The sequence below is a fragment of the Dermacentor andersoni genome, chromosome 8 (genome assembly GCF_023375885.2).
Source record: "Dermacentor andersoni chromosome 8, qqDerAnde1_hic_scaffold, whole genome shotgun sequence".
Taxonomy (NCBI): domain Eukaryota; kingdom Metazoa; phylum Arthropoda; class Arachnida; order Ixodida; family Ixodidae; genus Dermacentor; species Dermacentor andersoni.
The window spans coordinates 155,926,653-155,950,811 of record NC_092821.1 but is presented as its reverse complement, the minus strand read 5'-3'; the positions used below and the strand labels follow the sequence as shown (position 1 = coordinate 155,950,811).

General features: G+C 48.0%; 1 protein-coding gene and 1 long non-coding RNA gene across 3 annotated transcripts in view; one reads left to right on the top strand and one right to left on the bottom strand.

The window, feature by feature from the left end:
• LOC140219917 (uncharacterized) overlaps positions 1 to 10,668 on the bottom strand; it is a 132,886-nt gene extending 122,218 nt beyond the window's left edge. Inside the window, exon 1 of the long non-coding RNA XR_011896188.1 lies at positions 10,581 to 10,668. This is a non-coding gene — a long non-coding RNA (uncharacterized lncRNA). The remainder of the gene's footprint in view (positions 1 to 10,580) is intronic.
• The window catches only part of LOC140219915 (uncharacterized), a 140,205-nt gene that overhangs the window by 95,683 nt on the left and 20,363 nt on the right, over positions 1 to 24,159 (top strand). For both annotated transcript variants that reach the window (XM_072290095.1, XM_072290096.1), the window contains exons 3-4: positions 10,597 to 10,785; positions 18,894 to 19,217. In XM_072290095.1, the coding sequence (XP_072146196.1) occupies positions 10,597 to 10,785; positions 18,894 to 19,217 (513 nt within the window). The remainder of the gene's footprint in view (positions 1 to 10,596; positions 10,786 to 18,893; positions 19,218 to 24,159) is intronic.

The window sequence follows — 24,159 nt, the reverse complement described above, 5'->3', positions numbered from 1 at the left end:
TGCCTGCTTCTTTGGTCTTCTTTATCGAATATTCATCTGCCATGTGCGATGTTCGCGGTTGTTAACTGAAAACTAAGTATCCGAGCGGGTTTTGCTGAGGACGCGGCAAGTGGCGCTGCCGCGCAATGCGTACGAACGTGCTTACATCGTCGCTTAGCGAGTCACGCACTCCCAGCAAATGTTTGTTCCCCCTGAGCAATACAAGTTCTTAGGTAGTAGGAAATACTCATAGGCAGTGGCTTAAAACCTTCCAAGTTAGTCTTCCAGTAATAGGCATTAGGCAGAATGAGGGAGGCAGGGAGGGTTCAGTGTTCAGTGAAACAATCCGTCATGTCTTATTTACAAATGAATAAGAAATTCATGGATCAAGATAATTTCACTTAGATCAATACTTTCACACAATTGTTAAACAAGCAGCATAAATATGTTGCAACAGAACTGCTTGTTGGCCTGGTTGGTGCTTGCTAAACGACATGTTTTTTGCCGCAATTGAACACTCACAAAAGGAAGACACATAAAGACAGCACCCGTGTTGTCTTTATGTGTCTTCCTTTTGTGAGTGTTCAATTGCGGCAGAAAACATGTCTTTTAAGCAGCATAAACCTGTTACTTCAATGTAGTAGCAGCTAAAATAGTAATTTGGCTTGTTGAATTTCTGTGCCATACCTTTAGCATAAATCCCTCAACAAAATATAATGAGTTGACATGAATCCAAAGAGCTGTCTCGCAGAAATATTGCCGAACTTTGTTCCAGAAATTGTGTTGTGCGCAAGCACCATAACTGATTACCTTCATTATTTCCAGACCACAGCACGGACAACTCCACCTCCCCTTAATCTCTATTTCGTCTGTGTCAGGGCATGCGAAAGGGGCTGTCTGCGGCCTTTCAACCCGTCTAGCTTACTAACAATTTGAGAGAGCTCTGCTGTTAGGCGCCTGTTCCTGCGACGAGCGTCGGCGTTGTGCCTCGGCGTAATCGAGCGAGCGAGCGCAGCTAAAGATGAAAGCGAACGCGGAGTGCAGCGGGTGATGAAAGACGCGCGACGAAAAGCGGAGTGGAGGGTGCAGCTGCAACCAATAGGCGGAAAGCGAAGGAGGGTTTGGCGAAAACATCAGAAGAAACGCGTACAGTGGCGACACGCTCGGTCGTGAGGTCTGTCTGCGGCGGCTGCTGTGAATCGAGACCACGCGTCGACCACGCGCTGGCTCTCGCGATATCCAGATTAGCGAAGCAGTCGCGCCACACTTCGCTCCGTTTGCATCGTGCCACACGAGATAGATTGTCCGCACCAGCCAATATGTCGCGAAATAAAAACACATGTAGAGCTGCGCTGAAATTTAGCATTAGGGAGTATCGTGATCGTCGGTGAACTTTTTAGAGTGCAGCTGTTGGGTTCCTGCGGCGAGCGTCGGCGTCGTCCCTAGGCGTCCTCGTAACCGAGCGAATGAACGGCAATACTGAAGAGAGCGCGAGGAGGAAAGCAGAGGAAGAAGGTATGGCGAAAGCGTGCGAAGAAAAGCGTATTGCCGCGCAAGACGGGGCGACGATGCCTACGAGACGGCACCATAGTTGCGCGCGACGTCTGTGTGGAAAGAAAGCGCTGCATGAGCGGAGGTATGCCTGCGGCGGCTGCTGTGAATCGAGCTCACGCGCCTACGCGTCACTATTAGCGAGCCGGTGGCGCCACACTTCACTCCGTTTGTAATGTGCCGCACAAGACAGACGGTCCGCGTCAGCCAGTATATCGCGAAATGAAAACACGTATACAGCTGAGCTCAAATTTTGCATGAGGGGCATCGTAATCATCGGTAAGTTTTTGCATAAGTAATCAATTACTATTGTGGCAAACGATTTCTTTTGTAGGATTGTCACGTGCAAAGCAAAATAAAATGACTTGCTATTGAGAAATTGCAAGAAGCATTGTGATGTACTGATGCGCATACAGAAGGGGTGTTCTCACCGTGCATACAAGATTTTGGGCACTATAATATTGTTTTGAGTACTGTGCCTCTTGCTGCGTAAAATGTGCTAATAAAAATGCGAACTAAAGTCCATTTCCCTGCCAATTAATTTCCTGCCGAAATACAATAGCCGCACGCTATGGCAAGAAGAATGGTTGCGCTGCTGACACTTGACTAATACGTGAACGATCCCGCACCCAAATAACAACTGTCATTAAAACAAGAAAAAGGCTAAAAGTGACAGCTGTCAGAATAAAACAGACTGCACCAGCAAACAAAAGTCGTGTTCGTTTCCTCTTGTTTCTCCCAAGGTAATCGCACGCTGGTCGTGGGCATAGCAGACAAGTGAGATTAAATCTAACCCTCGCGCGTCAGCGAAACCGTTGCCATCACAGCGAGCTTCATTTCTTAGTGCTTTTTTTTTCTCAGAAGCATGGCCTACCAGGCACCAGCGAAGAAACTGGCGCTCGTGACGCAATTACGCTCTGTCTGGACGGTACACCAGCTGGCGTAGCCGTGATTCTACTGCCAAAACGCGAACGCAAAAAAAAAAAAAACACGCATGGCGCATGTGCGTGAGAGGCATAGCAGTGTCCATTAAAAACAAATGATAAATATGGTTGCATGTACACATTTCACCGATAACTCGGTGGATGCTCAAGATGCTTTGGCTGGGGAGTCCGTCGAACACTGCGCGCACTGTTAGGGTTGGCGTCTGAGACCACGTGGCGAAAGGAATTTCAACCGACCCTCTCACCCTGCTTCGTCGAAACGAGGCGTGACTTCGCCTGCTATTGTGGGCGTCCTGATCCACGTGCAGAAAGAACTTTCCCTCACCCGACCTTTTACCAGGCCTCGTTGAAATGAAGCGTGACTTTCTATTTCGCCATGACCGTTTCGAGTGTGCCTGTCTGCCGGAAGCCCCGCAGTGTACATACTCTTTTGTGTGTGTGCGTGTGCGTGTGCGTGTGTGTGTGTGTGTGTGTGTGTGTGTGTGTGTGTGTGTGTGTGTGTGTGTGTGTGCGCGCGCGCGAGTTTAGAGAGGCCCTTTCCTCGAATTGGACCTAGAGGAGAACTTCCACGAACCAGCAACGCGCAGAAGAGGCGGACAGGCGTCTACTATTCCAGGAGGCGAGACGACCTCTTCCTGCCAGCAGGCTCGGTATAACCAGAGGAGGAGGGGCCCTCTTTCTGTGCCGGTCACGTGACGTCGACGGAAGCAAGATCCCGCCCACGATTGTAGAGAGCCTATTTAAGGGGCTCCGAAATGTACTTTTCAACACTTCATGCTCTTCTCATTTTCTTTCATCTACCTTTGAATAAACCGTGCAAGTTTCGCACTAGAAATCGTCTCGCCCTTGCTTGGTCGCCATTGTCTACCGGATGCCTGCAGCCCGCCGACAACGCCACGCTACCCAACAGTAACGTCAGTCGAGCTTCGATAGGCAGGCGTCGCTACTTCTCGGCAGCAGTACGATACGCTACCCTGGAGTACGCAACAACGCATGTGTTATCAGAACACCAAAATAGAAGAAAAAAAAGCTTCCAGTGATGATAATTAAGATGATTTCGCCAGTTTTGACGCAAATGATTGAACGGTTGCGCAATCACCTGTGTTTGTGGGTAGCTCATTCGATTGACTTACGGTAAGACGAAAGGAGGAGTGTTTAAATTATTCCGTTCTGCAAATGTATTCTTTTCGCTTTTCAATGCGACTGTATAGGGTAGAGTTCCGAGTAAGCAGTTCTAAGCATTTGCTTTCCTGTATGCCAATTTGATCGGGGTATAGCAAGTAGATTTATATCGTTCGAAGTTGTGTTTGTGACGTATGCTACTTCTGTATCAACCGTAATGTATTAACCGTAATCTTTACCTGGAAACGCTTGCGCCGAACGCTATGCGCGTAGGCGAGCTTTCCGTCTTTCTTTACAGCGAAGCTGTATATGGCTAGCCGATTCGTCCGCCCGTCTGTCGGACGCCTGTATGCCGAAAAGTCCTCCGGCGCAACCTCATGCGCACAAAAAAAAAGAAAAAAGAAGAGAGGCACGCGATTAGCCAGCACTACCTAGATAGCACAACGGCTGTTTACTCCGATTCATGACACCACGCTATTTGGCCCGAAATTTCCATTGACAAGGCTGGCCTGATGGAAGCGGTGATGTCAAATCACTGTTGCCTACTCGGAAGCATCCCATTATGTTATATGACAGTCGGACCAGGTAACATGATGTCATTGATAGGAGTGAAAATGCCTTATGCCATCTAGCTGGTATTGTATTAACTGCGCCAGTAGTGACGTCGTTGCTCTCCGTCGCAGCTGAGCGTACGCGCAGCAGTTTCTTTCCGGCTCCGAAATGGGTAGACCACGCGTCAAACATACTCCTGGGAAGCAGGCAGCTTTCTATGAGCAACGCCGCGAGCAGAACAGGGAACCAGCTCGTCTACGCCGTGCCGATGCAGCGGCTCGGGCACAAGAATATCCTCATGCTGCCTAACGCAAGCAGCAGCGGCGTACCGAGGATCCGGTAACCTATCAAGCCGTCCTTTAATGGACCGTCGGGGTTAACACAGTGATAAAGACCGGTGCTGCACCTTTCCGCTTTGCTGGTTAACCACCTGTATGGAGTGCTTGGGAGGTGATTTCTTTTCTTTCCCCCGCTCGGACGGCGCCACCGCTGCCGCGGTTGGATGGATGGATTTTATGAGAATCACCTTTGAAACGGGGCGGTGGGTTGCACCACCATGCTCTTGTTATTAGACAGTTTTAGTTTCACGTACGCAAAGGCTTTGCGTACGTAGAGCTCTTACGTGTGAGCAGCGCGCCTGCGCAGAACGCAAAGGGGTTGCGTGAGTCTCGCGGACGTACATGAGACTCAAAAGTTTGCATGCGTTCCTTGCGCACGTAGAGAGCTCCGCGCGGCGGTCTCGCGAGATCTCGAACAAGCGAGAGCATCATTCCAAGATGGCAGCCAAACACGCCGACAAGCACGGAGGAAGGAAACTAAGGAGAGGCCCTACCCCCTCCGCGCGCTAGGAGAAAAGTGTGGCGGAAATGACGTAGTAGGTTCTCATTTTTTTGCTGCTTTTTTATTTTATTTTTGTTGTATGGCCACGCTTTTTGGGCCACAATGGCGGCGTTGTTATGGTTTTGAGCGCTCACACGTGTTGCTCTGGTAGGTTTCGGGCCGTGGCAAAGGCGCCGAGTGGGCGGGTTTGCGTTAGTCACCGTGTCTTGTTGCGCTGTGTTACCTGCACCGTGCTCTGCCAGATGTTGCGCGAGCGCGCGCGCTCCGCGCGCGACACCACGCGCAGCGCGGCGTGGTTTCGCGAAAGATGTAAACAAGAGAGGAGGGTGGCCCAAAAGGCGGAGCATCGCCATGAGCAACGCCAAATTCCGGCTTCACTTTTGCTTCACAAAGAGTGACGTCAGGGCCTCTCCTTAGTTTCCTTCCTCCGTGCCGACAAGGTAGCTCCGCGCCTTCGTTTTTCTAAAAACGACTTGGATTTGTTACGAGACGTAAGGGAGTGCAGCCCCTTCGAGGACAACATGCGGTATAGCACTTCTAGGCATTGCGAAGCTCCGATCGGCTCAAGAACACACATTTACGTGTTTTGCGCGCCAATCCAGCTCAACTGGCTTGGCTTTGATTTGTCTTGGATGTCAATGGCTACAACAGTGTTTATACCTGGCGATAGATGGCGATACATGGTCGCTTTTAGCGTGCGTCGCGTGCGTGTAGCTAAAAGCGTTTCAAGTGCAGTGCGCGTATGGTACGTAGAGCTTTCACGTTTGCGTGCGTGAAGTCTCTGTTTACGTGTAACTAAAACTGTCTATTATGTTACCTAACGTCCTACCTATGTTTAAAAAAAACGCGAAGAATTCAAATCGCCGAACTTTCTGAATCCCTATTGGTAATTCTTTCTGAATCCCTCCGCACTTTGTCGTCTCCCTACTTTTATTCCGATACCAATTATATTGACACTCCAGGCGCGTTTCTGTCATCGGCGTCGCCGTGATGTTCCGTATAAAGTCCAAGGGGGATAATACCGTCGCCGAGCGCCGTATGTGCCAGTGAAAGCACGCGAGGGGAGGCAATGATCGCGGCTCAATCTGGCGCGCTCTAGGGAGGAAGCGCGCCGTCTTCCGTCACGCTAAAGGCCTTGCGTGGATGGGAGAGATGGGCAGCGGCGGCGTTGCACTCCGGTAGCAACTAGAGTCACTGGAAAAAATTTCAGAGTACCGCAAAGGTCGGTATTTGACTGGCAACACTTTGCGGCCCACCGCCATATACCTTCCAAGCCGACTGCGTCGCGGGAAGGCCGCCATGTTGGAAGAGCTTGATATTCGGTGACACATCGGGTTGAGTGTTTACTGAAGTAAAAATAATTTGTGCCCCGAGATAATGGTTGCTAAGAACGAAAAGAAAATGTTATTTTGTGCGAAGTAATGCAGCCGGTGGTTGTTTTGCACGCCAATCGTGTTTACTGCTGGAACTGTGCTACGATTGTGGGCAGCAGCTTAGCGCTGCTATCGGAAGCTTATGCACGAGTTCTTTTCCCTTTCGCGGAGCGAGCTACGAAGGAAACTTTTCCTCACTTCGAGCCGCAATGAGGCAAGCTTGCGCTTTTGGGCATGAACATCGTGGACCACTGCCGGCTTCTATTGAATGTTTCCAAGCAGGACGAAACTAACACCTGACAGTGTTACAGGTAAGTACGTTCATGGTATAATTTCACAAGCTACATCGGATGCATTTAATTTAGTTTGTAATCGGGTACCGTGCGTTCTCGACCCTGCCGGGCGACTTCGTCCGCCGTATACGCACGACACACTGCGACTGCCGTGTGCGCACCGGTGTTTGGCCGTGATCGTAAGACGATCTGTGCACAGCAGGTGTAAAAACCAGCTTCGATGACCATGTTGCTCACTAAATCTTGTGGAAGGCCAATATGAGCCATTTGCGTGATTACAGCAACGTATGTCTACTTCTGTACACTGATAATGAGCGAGAGTTTGCTACATTGTGATTTATGAACGCGGCTGTCAAGTGCGCTCATGAGCGGCTACTGTTTTCAACTTATTTATTATATGACTGTTTTCTTAGACTGCCAAGATTTGCTGCGTGTGTAAAAAAAAAACAAAAAAAAAGCAGGAAGGCCCGCTGGTGACGCAGCACCTTTTTTTTCTAAGTTACATGGGCGATCTATAAAATTCTTGTGCTTTTAGAGCGGTTTATGTAACATGCATAGCGTCAGAGTGAAACTAAAGCTAATGGGCGTTTTGTTGTTTTGTATTTCTTGTTATGCATCAAGCACAACATTATTTAGGTATGCACCATAGCATTTCAACAAAAAACATAATATGTATGCTGACTTCAGTTCATTCCATGTGCTCGGCTTACAAGCTCAAAATTTGAAGCATGTGTCGTGAATAGAGAGTTTTAGAATAGGGGCCCCGATAGTTTGGGGCCACAAAGAGCTTTGCAGGTGTTAGCGTTGGAGAACGAAGGTGCGAAGAGTTTTAGAATAGGGTTTTACGTTTGCGGATAGCGTCTTGCGCTGACAGCGCCACTACGGCGTCAAACAAAAGCTATTAGAAATAAATAAATATACCATTTTATGATAGGAATAGTAATTCTGACTTGTGTTTATTCGCGTTTAATTACAATTTGGAGGTTATTCTGTAAGCACCAAACAATTAGTTGCGCTTAGTTTTGAGCAAACCGACTTTACGTGCCTTCACCAGCCAAGCTTAGCCGTGTTAGGCCTACGAGCCATGAAATCCACAATCGAATTCGGAATCAGTGGCGTCTAATGAATTAATCTTCATAACACACGCTAGTTGAGAGAAAGCGATAACCGCAGTCACTTCTCTTAGCTTGCGAACTTCACGCGTTACCACTAATCGAACCCAGTTTAGTGCTAGGTTATAGAGCCGTCGCTTCGATGGGTGCCGCCATGTTTGCTGACGCAAAGTTTTTGGTGCCGCTATTTGGGCTCCCGCTAAATCGGTGAAATAGCGTTCCCAACGCAAAACCCAAACGCAGTTTGCGTCTCGCGCATGCGCAGTGCCTTCGCCGCTATTTCTTTGGGGCCCCAAAACGTTTGGGGCCCCTATTCTAAATCTCTCTAATATCACCTGGCCGTTGATTGCAACCTCAAAATGCGTATGTATAAATGAGCAAAGGATAAGTGGAATGCCCATCCAATCTAGGCTTCTCAAAGCCTCCAGCACAAAATGGTCCTGCAAATGTTTGTTGTATGGTTAGAAGTGCGATGCTGGTCACCCTAACGCTGGGCTGCCCAAGGAGGCTCCCAGGGCTTTTCTGAATGAAGCCCTCTTTCAGACACGTGAAACAAGAAAAACATGGAAGGTAGCTGTAATAATAAGTTGAAAGACCGAACTAAAGAGTCGAAGAATACGTTATAAATGTTTAGAAGTTTACGCAGTGAGACAATTAAAATAGCTCAATTAGTGTGTAAACGCGCATGTGGCCGCAAACACGCAGCTTCAAGGATTGCTAACATTTAACCCATTTCTATTCTTCTACCAGTGCCAACACAACTGCACAGAAAGCGGCCGTTATGTGGACGCACGACATGCACTGACCATGTTTTTATTGGCTGCGATCGTCACGGTCTGCGAAAAACAAGTGCCATATGGGTCGAGTAACTCGAGGCGAGAGCGCGCTCACGGGCGCGGAAAAATCATGCGAGTACCTGGTGCACGTGAGGACGCGGAATTCTCGCGCGACAAGTGTGCCTTCGCGTGCCACGACCACGGCATAACCGCGTGTGTTGAGCAAAAAACGCGTACACGTGTACCCGCGTCAAGCGTGCAAGACGCGAACGATCCCTGCAATGAACTCCTATTTTCGTGGCATCGCTACCACCGCGTGCACTTCGCTTAAATTTCTTCTATAACAGTGCCGAAAAACACAAGCAAGATGTACTTATACCTCGCACACGCTGGTTTTTTTTTTGTATAGGCTCGAAGTTCTCCCGGCCGATTCTGTGTAACCACGCAGAACCACGCTCTCGGTCATTTTTCCCGGTCGGAATCGAGAAAAGTCTTTTCAGACTCGGTTCGGTTGCTGCATCCGAAGGCGCAGCAGCCAGGCATGATTTCCTTGCAGTCAAACGCTAGCGCGACAATCGGAACACAAAAAAAACGTAGGGAACCTGCGCTTCCTGCGCTCTAACTCAGCCGGCCCGCCCGGCGCTTGGAAGGCATATGGCACCCCAAAGAAATGTGGTACGGTTGGGCCAATGAACGCGTCGGCGGCGCGGGGAAAACGAATGCGGTACTCTGAAATTTTTTCCAGTGACTCTAGTAGCAACTGGGTATTTCGCAACCGGCCGCAAGGGGAGCTGACGATCGCAGCTCAATCTCGCGCGCGGAAACGACGAAAGCGGGGATGAAACGCGGGAAAGAGGGCGGGTGGCATCGACATCAGTTAACCAACAAGTGTGCACTTTGCACGGTCGCGCGCGCTTGTATCTTGAAAGGGATCTGCGGACGGCTTATACCTTTGTGCGCGCTGTGTTCTCGCGGCTCCTGCGCTGAACCGATGAAAGTCACATCGCTCGCTGCTGCTGGCGCGCTTGCTCACACCATCGTTTTGAATGCGCGTGTCCGCGCTGATCGAGTGTGATGTGTTCCTGTTTCCTTGTGCTCGCTGATACCGTGCTCGTTACTTCAGTTGGAAAGCGGATGTTTCCAAGTTTATAAGGCCGATCAAGCTACTATCCTTACTTCGTATAGCTGTGTATTTGCTACGGCAATGGATGCTTCGGCTTTCAGGTGAAACTGCGACCTTTTCTTCCACGAAACTTCCAATCGCCTCTCCCTAATTTCTATTGCGGACATGCTTAGTTCCCCCGTGCCATCGCTTAACCCAAGGGCTTCAAGGATGCCAGAGGAAGCTAAATCGACCGCTGGGCAGATATCTTCACATTCTAATAAAACATGCTCCATCTTTTTCCTAGCTTTAGCGCAGCAAACACATGCTGCGGACGTGAGCGTCATCTGGTGGTGCTTCAAAGTGGCTTCCTCCGCTATCCTCCTCGCGCTATCTTCGCTATCGCATTCTCCTGCTTTTCTCCTCACCCTTGCGCCATACGCTCGTCCTCGCGACATCGCTGCGTAGAACATCTCGTACTATGCATCCACCTTATTTGATGTTAGCATGTCAGCATAGCTTGTGTGCAGTGTAGTGCATGAGTATAAATATCGCATGATATTAACCTTGTGACCTTCACTGGCTACATAAAAGTAACAACCAATGAGATTACACCTTGTATATGAATTCAATGAGCGAAGAAATGCCTTCATTAAGAACCAAATGAGTAAAATGAAAATAACATAAACGAGGGCAAAATAACTTCAACATGACCTCAGGGCTTGGGCAACAAATGAATTCAAAAGGTTCGTTGGTCCTTATAAAAACCAAGTAGGCTAGTGTAGACGGGAAGAAAGTAAACACCATTGCATGCATCGCCATTACCATGTACAGCATTCAATTAGCCGCTTCGCATGGATTGTAACATGTGTAGGACATTCCCATAATTCACCATTTGCTTTCATTCTTGGAGCTTTATAGCTGGATGATGCATACCTTTGGTGCCTTGCAGATGCTCGCTGTGGCCATTCTCTGGTGCGCACTGCCGCTCCTGCAGCCGTCGCACTGCTCCGTGCACCAGAAGCCATGCGCCTTCAATCGCCTCTGCTTGTGCAGCCACGAGGTGGTGCGCGACGTGGTGTGCGTCGGGGTGCCGTTCTCCACCTTTCCCACCACCATCGGCGACTGCGAGAACGGACAGGTGCGTGTCTCGTTTTAAGGGGACATCATGGCTAAACGCGCCGCTTGAGCTACGACGAAGAACTAGTTAGCAACAAGAAGAAACACAGAAAAGGTGGAGCGCGAACTCACAACTAGCTCATTTTTCTTCTCGGCATGCGTCTAATGCACAAATTTAAAAACCACGTGTAACATATGAAACGTGACACAATGAAAGAACCAAAAGATTTACTCATCATCCTCATCCTCATCAGCCTATCTTATGGCCACTGCAGGACAAAGGCCTCTCCCTGCGATCTCCAATTACCCCTTTCCTGCGCCGACCGATTCCAACTACCGCCGGCGAATTTACTAATTTCATCGCTCCGCCTAGTTTTCTGCCGTCCTCGACTGCGCTTCCCTTCTCTTGGCACCCATTCTGTAACCCTAATGGTCCACCGGTTATCTAACCTACGCATTACATGGCCTGCCCAGCTCCATTTTTTTTTCTCGATGTCAATTAGAATATCGCCTATGCCCGTTTGCTCTCTGATCCAAACCGCTTTCTCACTCTCTCTTAACGTTATGCCTAGCAATATTCGTTCCATCACTCCTTGTGCGGTCCTTAACTTGTTCTCAAGCTTCTTTGTCAGTCTCCAAGTTTATGCCCCATATGTCAGCATCGGTAAAGTTCATTGATTGCACACCTTTCTTTTCAATGATAATGGTAAGCTTTCGGTATGGAGCTGACAATGTCTGCCGTATGTACTCTAACCCATTTTTATTCTTCTATAAAGTTCCTTCTCATCACTCATCACTTATCCGCGTCCCCTGTAAGTAATTGACCTAGGTAAACATATTCTTTCACAGACTATAGAGGCTGACTGGCGATCCTGAACTCTTGTTCCCTTGCCCGGCTATACATAATTATCTTTGTCTTCTGCATATTAATCTCCAACCCCACTCTTACACTCTCTCTGTTAAGGTCATCAATCATTTGTTGTAACTCGTCTCCAGTGTTGCTGAACAGGATAATGCCATCTACAAACCGAAGGTTGCTGAGATATTCGCCGTTGCTCCTTACTCCTGAGCCTTCGCAGTTTAATAGCTTGAATACTTCTTCCAAGCACGCAGTGAACAGCATTGGAGAGATTGCGTCTCGTTGTCTGACCCCTTTCTTTATAGGTATCTTCCTCCTTGTGGAGAATTAAGGTAGCTGTGGAACCTCTGTGGATGTTTTCCAGCATATTTGTGTAAGCGGCCTGTACTCCTTCATTACGTAATGCCTCTATGACTACTGGTATCTCTACTAAACCAAAAGCCTTTTCGTAATCAATGAAAGCCATATAGAGAAGCTGATTGTACTCTGCAGATTTCTCTATTACCTGATTAGTGACATGGATGTGATCCATTGTAGACTATCCCCTCCTGCGCTTCTTATGAGTTGTGAATGCGAAAACATTATGTCCAATTGAACGCCGCTGAGTCGTCCTTCGTGTTATGAACTCCTCGCCGGCAAGCAAGCGCTTTGAGCGTTTGGCGCGTTTTGATTTTGCCACGCGAAAACGTGGCCACACCACGTTGTCGTGATACAGGGCGCTACCGTCTACGTGCATTGCGAATACGGCCTATAAGACTACTGTCCTTCGTGTAGCTCTAAACTAATTTGCTATCGCAATTGAAGCTTCGCCTTTCGGACGAAAGTGCAGCTTTTCTTCTTTTTTTGCCCAGGCGGCTGTCACCGCAGCTCCCGCGGATGCATGGATGGATGGGCGGATGGATGGATGGGCGGATCGATGGGTGGGCGGGTGGATGGATGGATGGATCCACCCTGTCCTTCGCTCAGTCTGTAAGGTGAAGCGCGGGCTGAGGGCCTTTCGCGTAATCTTGCCACAGACGGTTTCCATACTTTCTTTCTTCGCTCAGTCTTCAAGGTGAACCGCGGCCTGAGGGCCTTTCGTGTAGCCCTGGAACAGCCGGTTTACACGCCGTCTTTCTTCTTCGCTCCATCTGCAAGGTGAAGAGCGGGCTGTGGGCCTTTCCTGTAATCTTGCAACAGCCGGTTTACACGCTGTCTTTCTTCTTCGCTCAGTCTGCAAGGTGAAACGCGGGCTGAGCGCCTTTCGTGAAATGCGGCAACAGCCGGTTTACACGCTGTCTTCCTTCTTCGCTCAGTCTGCGAGGTGCAGCACGGGCTGAGGGCCTTTCCTGTAATCCTGGAACAGCCGGTTTACACGCCGTCTTTCTTCGCTCAGTCTGCAAAGTGAAACGCGGCCTGAGGGTCTTTCGTGAAATGCTGCAACAGCCGGTTTACACGCTGTCTTCCTTCTTCGCTCAGTCTGCGAGGTGCAGCGCGGGCTGGGGGCCTTTCCTGTAATCCTGCAACAGCCGGTTTACATGCCGTCTTCGCTCAGTCTGCAAGGTGAAACGCGGGCTGAGGGCCTTTCGTGAAATGCGGGAACAGCCGGTTTACACGCTGTCTTTCTTCTTCGCTCAGTATGCAAGGTGAAGCGCGGGCTGAGGGCCTTTCGTGAAATGCTGCAACAGCCGGTTTACACGCTGTCTTTCTTGTTCGCTCAGTAAGTAAGGTGAAGCGAGGGCTGAGGGCCTTTCGTTGAATTCTGCAACAACCGGTTTACACGCTGTCTCGACAGATGAATGAGAGCCGAGGGATGAATGGTGATTTGGCTCGTCTAATTAACTGCACCTATACTTTCGTTGTCGTGGTTCTCTCCCGTTCATCCTTTCCTCCGGTTTCCAGGTAATGGTGGGGTGAGTACTTTTAATCGTTGTCCACGCGGCGCTAACGTCTGGGTAGGAGGTGCGGTGGTTTGACACGTTCAATTAGCACCCTTGGTGGTGTTGAGACGTAACAATGGACGGACGGACGGGCGGACGGACGGACGGACGGACGGACGGACGGACGGACGGACGGACGGACGGACGGACGGACGGACGGACGGACGGACGGATGGATGGATGGATGGATGGATGGATGGATGGATGGATGGATGGATGGATGGATGGATGGATGAGTGAGTGAGTGAGTGAGTGAGTGAGTGAGTGAGTGAGTGAGTGAGTGAGTGAGTGAGTGAGTGAGTGAGTGAGTGAGTGAGTGAGTGAGTGAGTGAGTGAGTGAGTGAGTGAGTGAGTGAGTGAGGGTGGCTGGTTGGGCGGTGGGTTCCGCAATTAAGTTCTTATTATATTGCCAATGTCCTGCCTATGTCAAAAAAAAATGAAAACCCCATGAAGAATTCCGATCGCCAAACTTTCTGAACCCCAATAGCGAACTTTGTTTTTGTACGCCTCGGTTGTTTGTCGTTTGCCTACTTTCCTTCCACCAATCTTCCAATCGCGTCTTGCTAATCCATATTGCGGACATGCTTACTTTCCTCCTACTCTCGCTGAGCCCAAGGGCTTCAAGAAGGCTAGAGGTGCCTAAATCGACCGCTGGGGAGATTTGTTCGTATTGCTACGGAACAATATGTGCGATCACGAAAAGGCGAGCAGTGGGAATACGACGACGACGATGAGAAGCTAGCGCGGGCTGTTGCCTCTGGGCCAAGCGCAGCGTATTTTCTTGTAAATATACTTGTACATAGCTTTTCGTCTGCGTCTTCCTACGTAACATATCTGGTGGAGGTGGACGTTCCCTGTACCTCGTCAAGGAGCTTCGCAGTGGACGGTACGTCGAGCCTTCCTTCATGGCTCCCGGCGACGACAACCGGACTCCCCCGGCTCCGACACCTGCTGCCACTTCGACGACCTACATCACTCTCCCCGCTCCCCGTGATCCTGGCGTATTCTCGGGCAAAGATAGGGAAGACGTCGATGACTGCATCAGCCTGTATGAACACGTCAGCCGCAATAACCGGTGGCACCCTACTATTATGCTCGTCAACGTAGTCTTTTACCTCGGTGGCACACCTAGAGCTTGGTATCGCACGCACGAAGATGAGCTCACCAGTTGGGATTCACTTAAGACACAGCTTCGGGACTTGTTCAGCAATCCCTACGGTCACCAACTTGCCGCGCAGAAGGCGCTTTCCGGCCGTGTGCAGACGTCAAAAGAGCCCTATGTCACGTACATTCAGGACGTCTTGGCTATGCGCCGCAAAGTTGATACCCACATGACTGAGTCAGACAAGGTTGCCCACATGCTCAAAGGCATTGCCGATGACGCCTTCAACTTGCTCGTTTGCAACAACGTAGCGACGGTGGATGCTGTTATAAAAGAGTGCCGCCGCCTGGAACTCGCTAAAAGCCGACGTATTGACCAGCAGTTTGCCCGTCTGCCCAACAGCCCAGCGACATCTTCCTGTGCCGACACTCCTCGTCCCAACAACACTGCCGATGTTACCAGGATCGTCCGGCGTGAGATCGAGGCCGCCTATCCGGCTGCCTTCGACTCCAGTCCCACCAACACATCTGCAGTCACGGTCTCACTGATCCACGCAGTTGTCCGCCAAGAGTTCGAAAACATGGGTCTTCACACCATCTGCTCGGCCCATCGTCCTGATACCCGCCCGGCTTCTTCGATTCCTCCCCGTCCCGCACCTTCTTACCCACCACGTTTCCGCAACCCATCTGAATGGCGCACTGCTGACGACAAGCCCATTTGTTTCCACTGCCATCGAATCGGGCACATTTCTCGGCACTGTCGCAGTCGCTGGAGTTCCCCGACCCGGTCTACTTATACCGCCTACTCTCGCCCCCCCGGTGGCCCTTCTCGTCCCTATGCCGCACGCTCCGATAACGCCGCCGCTGATTCTCCTGCACCGAACCGCTCCTATTCTCGTTCGCCTTCGCCCCAACAACGACAATCTCGCTCTCCCCAGCCCCGTCGCTCCTATTCGCCGACTCCCTTCGGACGCCGCCCCCAGCCGGAAAACTAAACGATGCGTAACAATATTCTCATAAAGACGCTCCATCGTTTCCCTAGTTTTACCGCAGCAAACACTGGCTTGTTCTTCCTTGTCGTATCTGGGTTTATGAGTGCGTGTTCTAGGCATCCGCAGGAATTTAGCAAAAAGCAACATTACCTACAAAGCAATCGCAAAACTGAAAACCGGAGCCGGCAAAACATGTGAAAGCATGGGCTTGACAAGATTGGCAAAGCGCGTGAAAGAGAGCAAGGAACTCACTCTGAAGCCATTTTTCACGGTAAAAACCCACAAAGACGGCATTCGTTTTAGGACGATTGTTGAAGACCGCGGAACCTGGCAAAGATGCATAGCGGACTACCTTCAGGCATGTTTGAACTCCTTACTTTTCGACGACTCGTTCTTGATCCGCAACTCTGACGAAGTTATTGCAACACTAAAGAGTAGCCCGCCGACGTCTTGTTTCTCAATAGATGTGAAGGTCCTGTTCTACAGTGTCCCGAGACCAGCGGTGGTACAAGTTGTAGAAGAAGCCGTCGACATTTTCGGCTACACCAGATTTCAGGACGTGTGCAAGTGCAGTATTTCTAGTTTTGTGAACTTGCTAAAACTGTATCTACAGGGTGCGTTTATTGAATATGGTGATAGTGTGTATGTGCAGAAGGATGGTATCGCTATTCGTTCCTGCATAGCTTCCGTGCTTTCCGACTTATTCTTGAGTGTGGGAGACAGAAAACTTTCCGCCTTGTTTGAAGAAACTAACAAACCTACCTGTTGTAGATATGTTGACGATTATTCAGTGTACATGAAAGAAAACCAAAGCGAACCAGTTAGCGTAAAAACTGTCATCAGCATGTTAAAGAAAGCGCATGAAGGTCTAGAATTCACGTACGAGACTCCTAACGAAGGTCGATTGCAGTACCTTGACATAAACATTAGGCTCAGAGGCTCCCACATCTGCTGGTGCTACAAAACTAGAGGTGAAAAAGAAATCCTGAGGTATGACTCTTGCCATTCTAAAATCATAAAAAGAGGCATCGCCAAGGCTTGCATCAGTCAAGTAGTTGAAAAATTATGCCGCCATGCATGTGTGGAAGAGCATCAATTTGCAAGTAAGCCGCTTAAGAAACAGTGGGTGCCCGAACAGTATGGTGGTGCAAATCCGTGAAAACATGTTGCCCGAAATCAGAACCAACTGGAAACTGCAAAAAACACAGGAAAAAAGAAAAATTGAGAAAACGCGTGGTGCTGCCTTACATCCATGGCTTGTCACATAGGATAAAAAAGACAGCCCAACGCCATGATGTTCGAGTACTGTTCTCCGCTCCGCAAAAACTAAAAGGCATCTGCAAGATGGTGAACGCAGGATCCAAAGAGGGCAATCCAAACGCTACGGTCTGTCAGACTAAGCACGTGAAAAAGTACGTGGAATGTGCCACTTGAGTGGTTTACCAAATCCCACTAGATTGTAGGAAAGTATACATTGGACAAATTGGACGTTGTCTAAATGATAGGTTACGGGAGCAGAAATACACGTGCCAGCTTCTGACAGCACTTAGCAACTTGGCTGCACACTGCAAACAATGCAAATTCTCTCCGCTACTAGAAAGCACCACAGTCATTGGCACATCCAAAAGAAAAACGGAGCGAGAAATATGGAAGGCGCTTGCGATAGCTAAAGAAAAAGAGATGTGCGTAAGCACTCCGTCCATCGCGCTTATCGAAGCTGAGGTCGAGTTTGCCAGGGCGAACGGGGGCAAGTGAACTATGTATGCCTCGCCCAAAGTATGATCACATGTCGTCACCTTGTCATATCTTTTTATATCGCCCCCCCGCCCCCGCGCAATATCTTCTCGTATATTACCGCGTTACTTAACAGTATTAAACAGTTGGTAGTTTGCGCTACATACGTCCACGTCCTGTCCTTCACTTAAAATCGCCAGTGAAACACTAAGCGCAATATAATCATTATCAATTTATTTTGCACTTTAGTGTCCGTACAGATGGAATCTTTTTAGTTCCTGTCAACTCATTTTTAGCGTGCATGAAAAACGCAGAAATGCGTTATTATACAACCGATGAATGGATTCAGCGTGAGTTTGTTGCATTTGCACGAAAAAATTTAATTCCACCAGATGCTAAAAGCGCGAATTTGATTATTTTTTACAAAAATGCTAGAAGATTGATAGCACCTATTGAAAGATAAGTTACGAAGTTTGCGACTCTCCGTAACTGCGAATCAAAATCGGATATCGCAACTTGATGCTACATTTTCTTAAAATGTCAATTTCTGTTCCTACTGAAAAAAACATTTGATGCTCAAAATAAAAAACCTGCTGCCAACAGTCGCTGTATACTTTTTTTCACCTTCTAAATGCAACAATATTTATCCGCATCAGTGTAATGGCTGCCGAAAACAGCAAGTTAAAGAGTTAGAGTTAAAGTTAAAGTTTTACATGCCCAGACCACGACCTGATTACGAAGCATGCCGTAGTGGATGGTTCTAGATTAAGTTTGATCACGTGAGGTTGTATGGCGTGCCCCCAATGCACTCCACACCAGAGCGTTCGCATTGCGGCCTCATCCGGATGTCAGGAATCGAACCGGTAACCTTGCACTAAGCCGTTTGGTGGACAGGGCTTGCGCGGCGGGTGACACAGCAATTTCTGCGTTCCCATGCATAAGAGAAGAGCTCCGGAGGCAAAGCTTCTTTTTTAACAGGATGCTAAAGCTTGCAGGCCATTCCTAGTTCCTTATTCAAATATATGAATTATTATTTGGTAATTTTATTTGTCAACCCTGCAGCACTTGCGGTATTTTACTATGGTGCAAAATAATCGCGGATAAATAGTTTTCACGCGGTTATAACAAAAACTTGGGGTATGGAAGAAGACATGCAACAAATGCACATTCTTAACCTCGTTTGTAAACAAGAAGATAATAAAAATGAAGAAGACGCGAAATATAACAACATTGGAAGCACTGACACATTCTAAAAGCAGAAGAAAAACTTAGCATTTTGAATAGACAACTAAAGAACAACATACCTAGAGCACAAAGTAATAGCAACAAACTTTGCACGAACATCGATAAAAAAGGTTACAACACTTGCTCTAATTGCTATGAACTCCAACTCCTGCCCACAATTTTTTTCTTGTTTTAAATGGTACCACGTATACTGCAAAAAATGCGCGTTTTGAATTCTGGTGGGATCGCGCCGCCGTCCCTTTAACCGCGTGCCCACACACACGAGAGCCGCTCGACGCAGGTGACGCTGGTCCGCTCGGGCCTCGAGGAGCTGCAGAACGACTCGCTGGCCGGCACCCGGCTGTCCACGCTGCGGCTGATGCACAACTCGCTGAGCCGCCTCCTGCCGTGCGCCTTCTGCGGCGCCGAGGACAACCTCGTCTCCCTGGACCTGAGCCACAACGCGCTCGCGCAGGCGCCGCTGCACGCCCTGCGCCAGCTGCGCCATCTGCAGTGGCTCAGCCTGCAGTCCAACCGCATCGACGACCTGCGCCGCGCCGACTGGGACGAGCTGTCGCGCACGGTCCGCCTCAGGAGCCTGTTCCTCGGGGGAAACAGTCTCAAGGTGCCGACGGCAATTGATACCATGTAAACGGCTATCAAGATATTGCCCGTCTCCAATTTAGTTGAGCATGCATATTCCGTGACGACGGGCAGGTAAGGAAGTTGCCACTGGCTCGGTTGTGACACCAAGTGTTGGTGGTTGCGGTCTTGATGATGATGAACTCGATACAGTGGCGCATATCCACTAAGTGGCATCGACTGGACAAGGATCGAATGGCAGAGACAAAACATAATAAACAGATTTTTAAAGTCCTAGCGAATGACGCGGTGCTACGCTCCCAGCTTCCCACGCGCTGGCTCGCGATACAGTACACGCCGGTTTCTCCATCCGAAGAACTTTAGTTTGGCCTAGTTGGTGTTTACTGCGCATCATATTGACAACAAATAAACACGGGCGCAGCGGAAGAGAACGCAAGAACGACACGGGATGTAACTTTCAACTGGTTTATTCGCGGCAACCCGTGGCAACATATAGACAAACTGAACATGCGCAGAACGCAGCAACAAGAACACTCATCACCCTAGCGTGGCAACCAATTATCAAAAAATCTATATCCGATTGAAACAACCTAATGGAAGAGTCACTAACACAGTCTTGGCCTTTTTTTTTAATGTGATATGCCTCCGTCAGTTCGCGTGCAGTGGTCCTGGCTTCTCGACATAATCTTTACCTCCTTGAAAAGCGGTTCACAGGGACAGGCATTGTAGTGCGCCAGGCAAGTGCGGCAATTTATCTTTCGTTAACTTTTGTTCATGTTCCGTGGCTCGATCATTCAGGCGCGTCTGCCCCATGTAGGACTTGTCACACGCCAGGGGGATTTCGTACACAACTCCTGCATTGCATTCTGCATACGGCTTGGTGTGGTTCTTGCCACAGCCTTGCCTTCCTTTAGGATCACGGGAGGTGTGGGGGCAGAGCCGCGCCAGCTTAAACGGTGCTGAAAAGACAAGGGGGAGTCCAAACCTGCCTGCCACCTTCCTTAGGTTGTGAGTCACCCTGTGAATATGCGGTACCACTTCAGGTCTTACGACTAAAGAAGTCGTCCTCACCCTTGCTTTGCTCCTAGATAATTTTAGCTTCTGCAGGAGGGTTTCCCCCACTGGCGTTACCATCGAGTCAGGGAACCCTGCCGTCTTAAGACGGGAAATCTGATTCTCGAAAGCAAGCTGCATCCTGTGCACATAGGACTTGCGGAGAGCCGATTGTAAACAGAGCATTGCTACTCCTCGTTTGACAAACTTTGTCCACGAGGAGTCATATGCACCAAACCCTTTTGTGCCCGAGGAAAGTACTGCCAGCACGCGTGGTATTTAGCAAAGGAAATGCTTAGAGCTTAAAAACGCAGGGAATTTTCGAATGGAAGTTGGGGAGTAAAAGAAAGCCCTTTACCGAGTTGTCTAAAAATGACTAGAATGCTGTCACAAGTAGTTAAACTGCGTTGCCCGTTAAAAACAATTAAAAAGTCATCCATATGTCTAAAGACGTTTAAAATGTATTAAGACGCACTCCCAAACGCCTCATCAAGCGCTTTGTCTGTGGTAGCTAAAGAAACGTTGCACAAAAGCGGCGCAATGCAGTAGCCGATGCAGATTTCACGTTTCTGCAGAAAGAAGTGTTCGTCAAAACTGATAAAAGTTCTATTTAGATAGGTTTATAAAAGCGTTAAAAAAATCTTCCACCGAGATGCCAGCTGCGTTCTGCAAAGGAATAGTGCCATTTTCTTCAATACACATCTTCACAGCAAAAAAGAAATCTTTATGAGGAACGGAGTAGAAAAGATCATCTACCGAAAAAGCCGGACCTATGTACTGGTTAACCCGTAGAAAATCAACAACCTCGTCAGAGCTTTTTGTAACACAGGGATCGGATATACCAGGCGTCTTCATACTGTTCAAAATGAAGCGGCTAACTTGAACCGGCCACATTCCACGCTCGCTAATGATTGTGCTGAATCGATCAAATGCCGGGCTTATGTGTCTTCGCAGTAAGGAAAACACTTAGCGTAGCGCCCGAAGCGCTATTTATTTATTTATTTATTTATCATACCTTCAGTACCAAATCATAAGAAGCCAACAAACACTGACACCAAGGACAACATAGGGGAAATTACTTGTGTTTAATAAATGAAATAAGGAAACGATAAATTAATGGAAATTAAAGTGGATGAATAAACAGCTTGCCGCAGGTGGGAACCGAACCCACAACCTTCGCATTTCGCGTGCGATGCTCTACCAATTGAGCTACCGCGGCGCTGTTTCCCCATCCACTTTCTTGGGTATTTATGTGTGCTAGTAGAACCCTGGGAGTGTTAGCCAGCGCCATCACTCGCATACCTTGGCGGCGGACGTGGAACGTCCTTCTTGCCGCAGGCGTCACGAGAACGTGACGTTTACCCTTCTCGTTTATTACATAACGAGGGTGTCGAATCCGGCAACATTGATGCCTTCAGGTAGCATGTGTGGGTTTATTGACCAGTTGCCTTCACCCAAAAAAGATCACGTTCTCGTGACGCCTGCGGCAAGAAGGACGTTCCACGTCCGCCGCCAAGGTATGCGAGTGATGGCGCTGGCTAACACTCCCAGGGTTCTACTAGCACACATAAATACCCAAGAAAGTGGATGGGGAAACAGCGCCGCGGTAGCTCAATTGGTAGAGCATCGCACGCGAAATGCGAAGGTTGTGGGTTCGGTTCCCACCTGCGGCAAGCTGTTTTTTCATCCACTTTAATTTCCATTAATTTATCGTTTCCTTATTTCATTTATTAAACACAAGTAATTTCCCCTATGTTGTCCTTGGTGTCAGTGTTTGTTGGCTTCTTATGATATGACTAATAAAAATCGGGACCCTCGGTTAACCCCCTCTCTTCTCGTTTACTTCAGTACCAAAGGCATTATAGAGGGGAGTGGTACATAGAAATTAAACAAAGCACAGAGATTAATATGAAAACAATGCTAGAATACAAGAGGTTTCTTTTTATACAATGTTAGCTAAAGTTTCACGAACAAGGCTATTATCAGTAGTATTTGCGATATCAGCAGGAAGGTGGTTCCAATCTATAAATGTGCGAGGGATAAAGGACTGAGAAAAATGCTTCGTGTGGCATAGGTAGGTCGGAACTTAATGACAGTGATCAACACGCTGTGATACATAATGGGGTCGTGTAAAGAATTGCGTGTGGAGTGTAGGATGATGATAAATCCTATTAAAGAGTGCTAGACGTGCAATTTTACGTCGAACAGACAGCAAAGGAAGACTAAGATTATTTTTTATGGAAGAAATGCTCACAGTTCTATTATAATTAGAAAAGATAAATCGAACTGAGTTATTTTGGACAAGTTCTAAAGCCGTTTTCAGGTTATCTTGGCCATGATTCCATACAGAAGTAGCGTATTCTAATTTACGGCGTATTAGAGTTTTATAGAGTACGTGTTTTAGGTTAGAAGGTGAGCTATCGGTGTTACGGCGCAAATAGCCGAATATACGGTTAGCGTTGTTAATAACGTATTCGGAGTGAATTGACCATGACAGCTTTGTAGTTACATGGACACCAGAGTACTTGTAAAGGTTAACTGTTTCTAAAGGAACGCTGTTTAAGTGCTAAGTGGCATGTTGGCGAAAAACACGGGATACATGTAGTACTTGACATTTATTAATGCTTATTTCCATTAACCACGAGTTACACCAGTTAGATATTGCGTCAAGGTCCAGTTGCAACCTGTTAACGTCGGTTTCATTGATTATTTAACGAAAATGAGCACAGTCATCAGCGAACAAGTGTACTTTAGAAGACAGTGTAGCAGAAAGATCGTTAATATAGATGAAAAAAAGGAGAGGGCCCAGGACTGAACCTTGGGGTACCCCAGAATGTACATCGCTGAAAGAAGAACTAAAACCATTAACAGTAACAAACTGAGTGCGGTTTGTTAGAAAAAGCTTAATCCACTTGCAAAGATTAGGATCTAGATTTAGCTTATTTAATTTGTACAGGAGAAGTCTGTGGCAAACCTTGTCAAGCGCTTTAGATAAAGCTAAGAAAATACAATCGGCAAAAGAAGAACGATCCAAAATTTGACGTAGCTCGTGAGTGAATGAAGCCAGTTGTGTTTCACAAGAGAAAGTTTTGCGAAAGCCGTGCTGAGCTAGGGTGGAAAATGAGTTATACTCGAGGAACTTAACAAGGTTAGAAAAATTATATGTTCAAGTAGTTTATAACACGTACTAGTCAATAAAATGGGACGGTAGTTATTTGCTGAATTTTTGTTACGTGACTTATGTAGGGGAATCACCTTCCCGATCGTCCATTCTTTAGGTAGTGTGGACGCATCTAGGGACTGCTGAAAAAGCTTTGTAGGAATAAGTATACTAACAGCATTAGTACTTTTTAGCAATTTTGTGCCATTTGCGTCATAGCCTGGAGATAAGTTCATATCGAGAGAATTAATTAGTTTTAGGACACCAGACGTTTCAACAATATTTGGAGGCATTTGTATATAGTCATATTTACGTGTGGCAGGTAGAACACTTTTACACTTGGGGGAAAATATTTTGACGCAGGTATCGTTTAAGAGAGTAGCACATTGCTCTTGTGGAAGACGGGACACCGAAGGGGGTTGTCTAAGGCGAGCTGGTCACTAGGGGGATTGATAGTTTTCCAAAAATTTTTAACGTTATTTTTTAGCATTGACGGAAGAGTGGTAGATAAAAATTTATGCTTAGCAACCTTTAATGCAGTTATGTAAGTATCAAATGCTAATTTGTAAGTAGCCCACCTCGATTCGGTTTTTCAGTTGGCCAGTCGCTTGATATGGGAACCATACCAGGGCGCTTGTGGCTTTAGAACAGTTTCGCGAGTCGGCATATGCGTGTCGGATAGTTCGTTCAATTCAGCAACGAACAAGTTCCAGTTAGTTTGGACTGAACGGTTGTCAAAATCAGGGAGGAA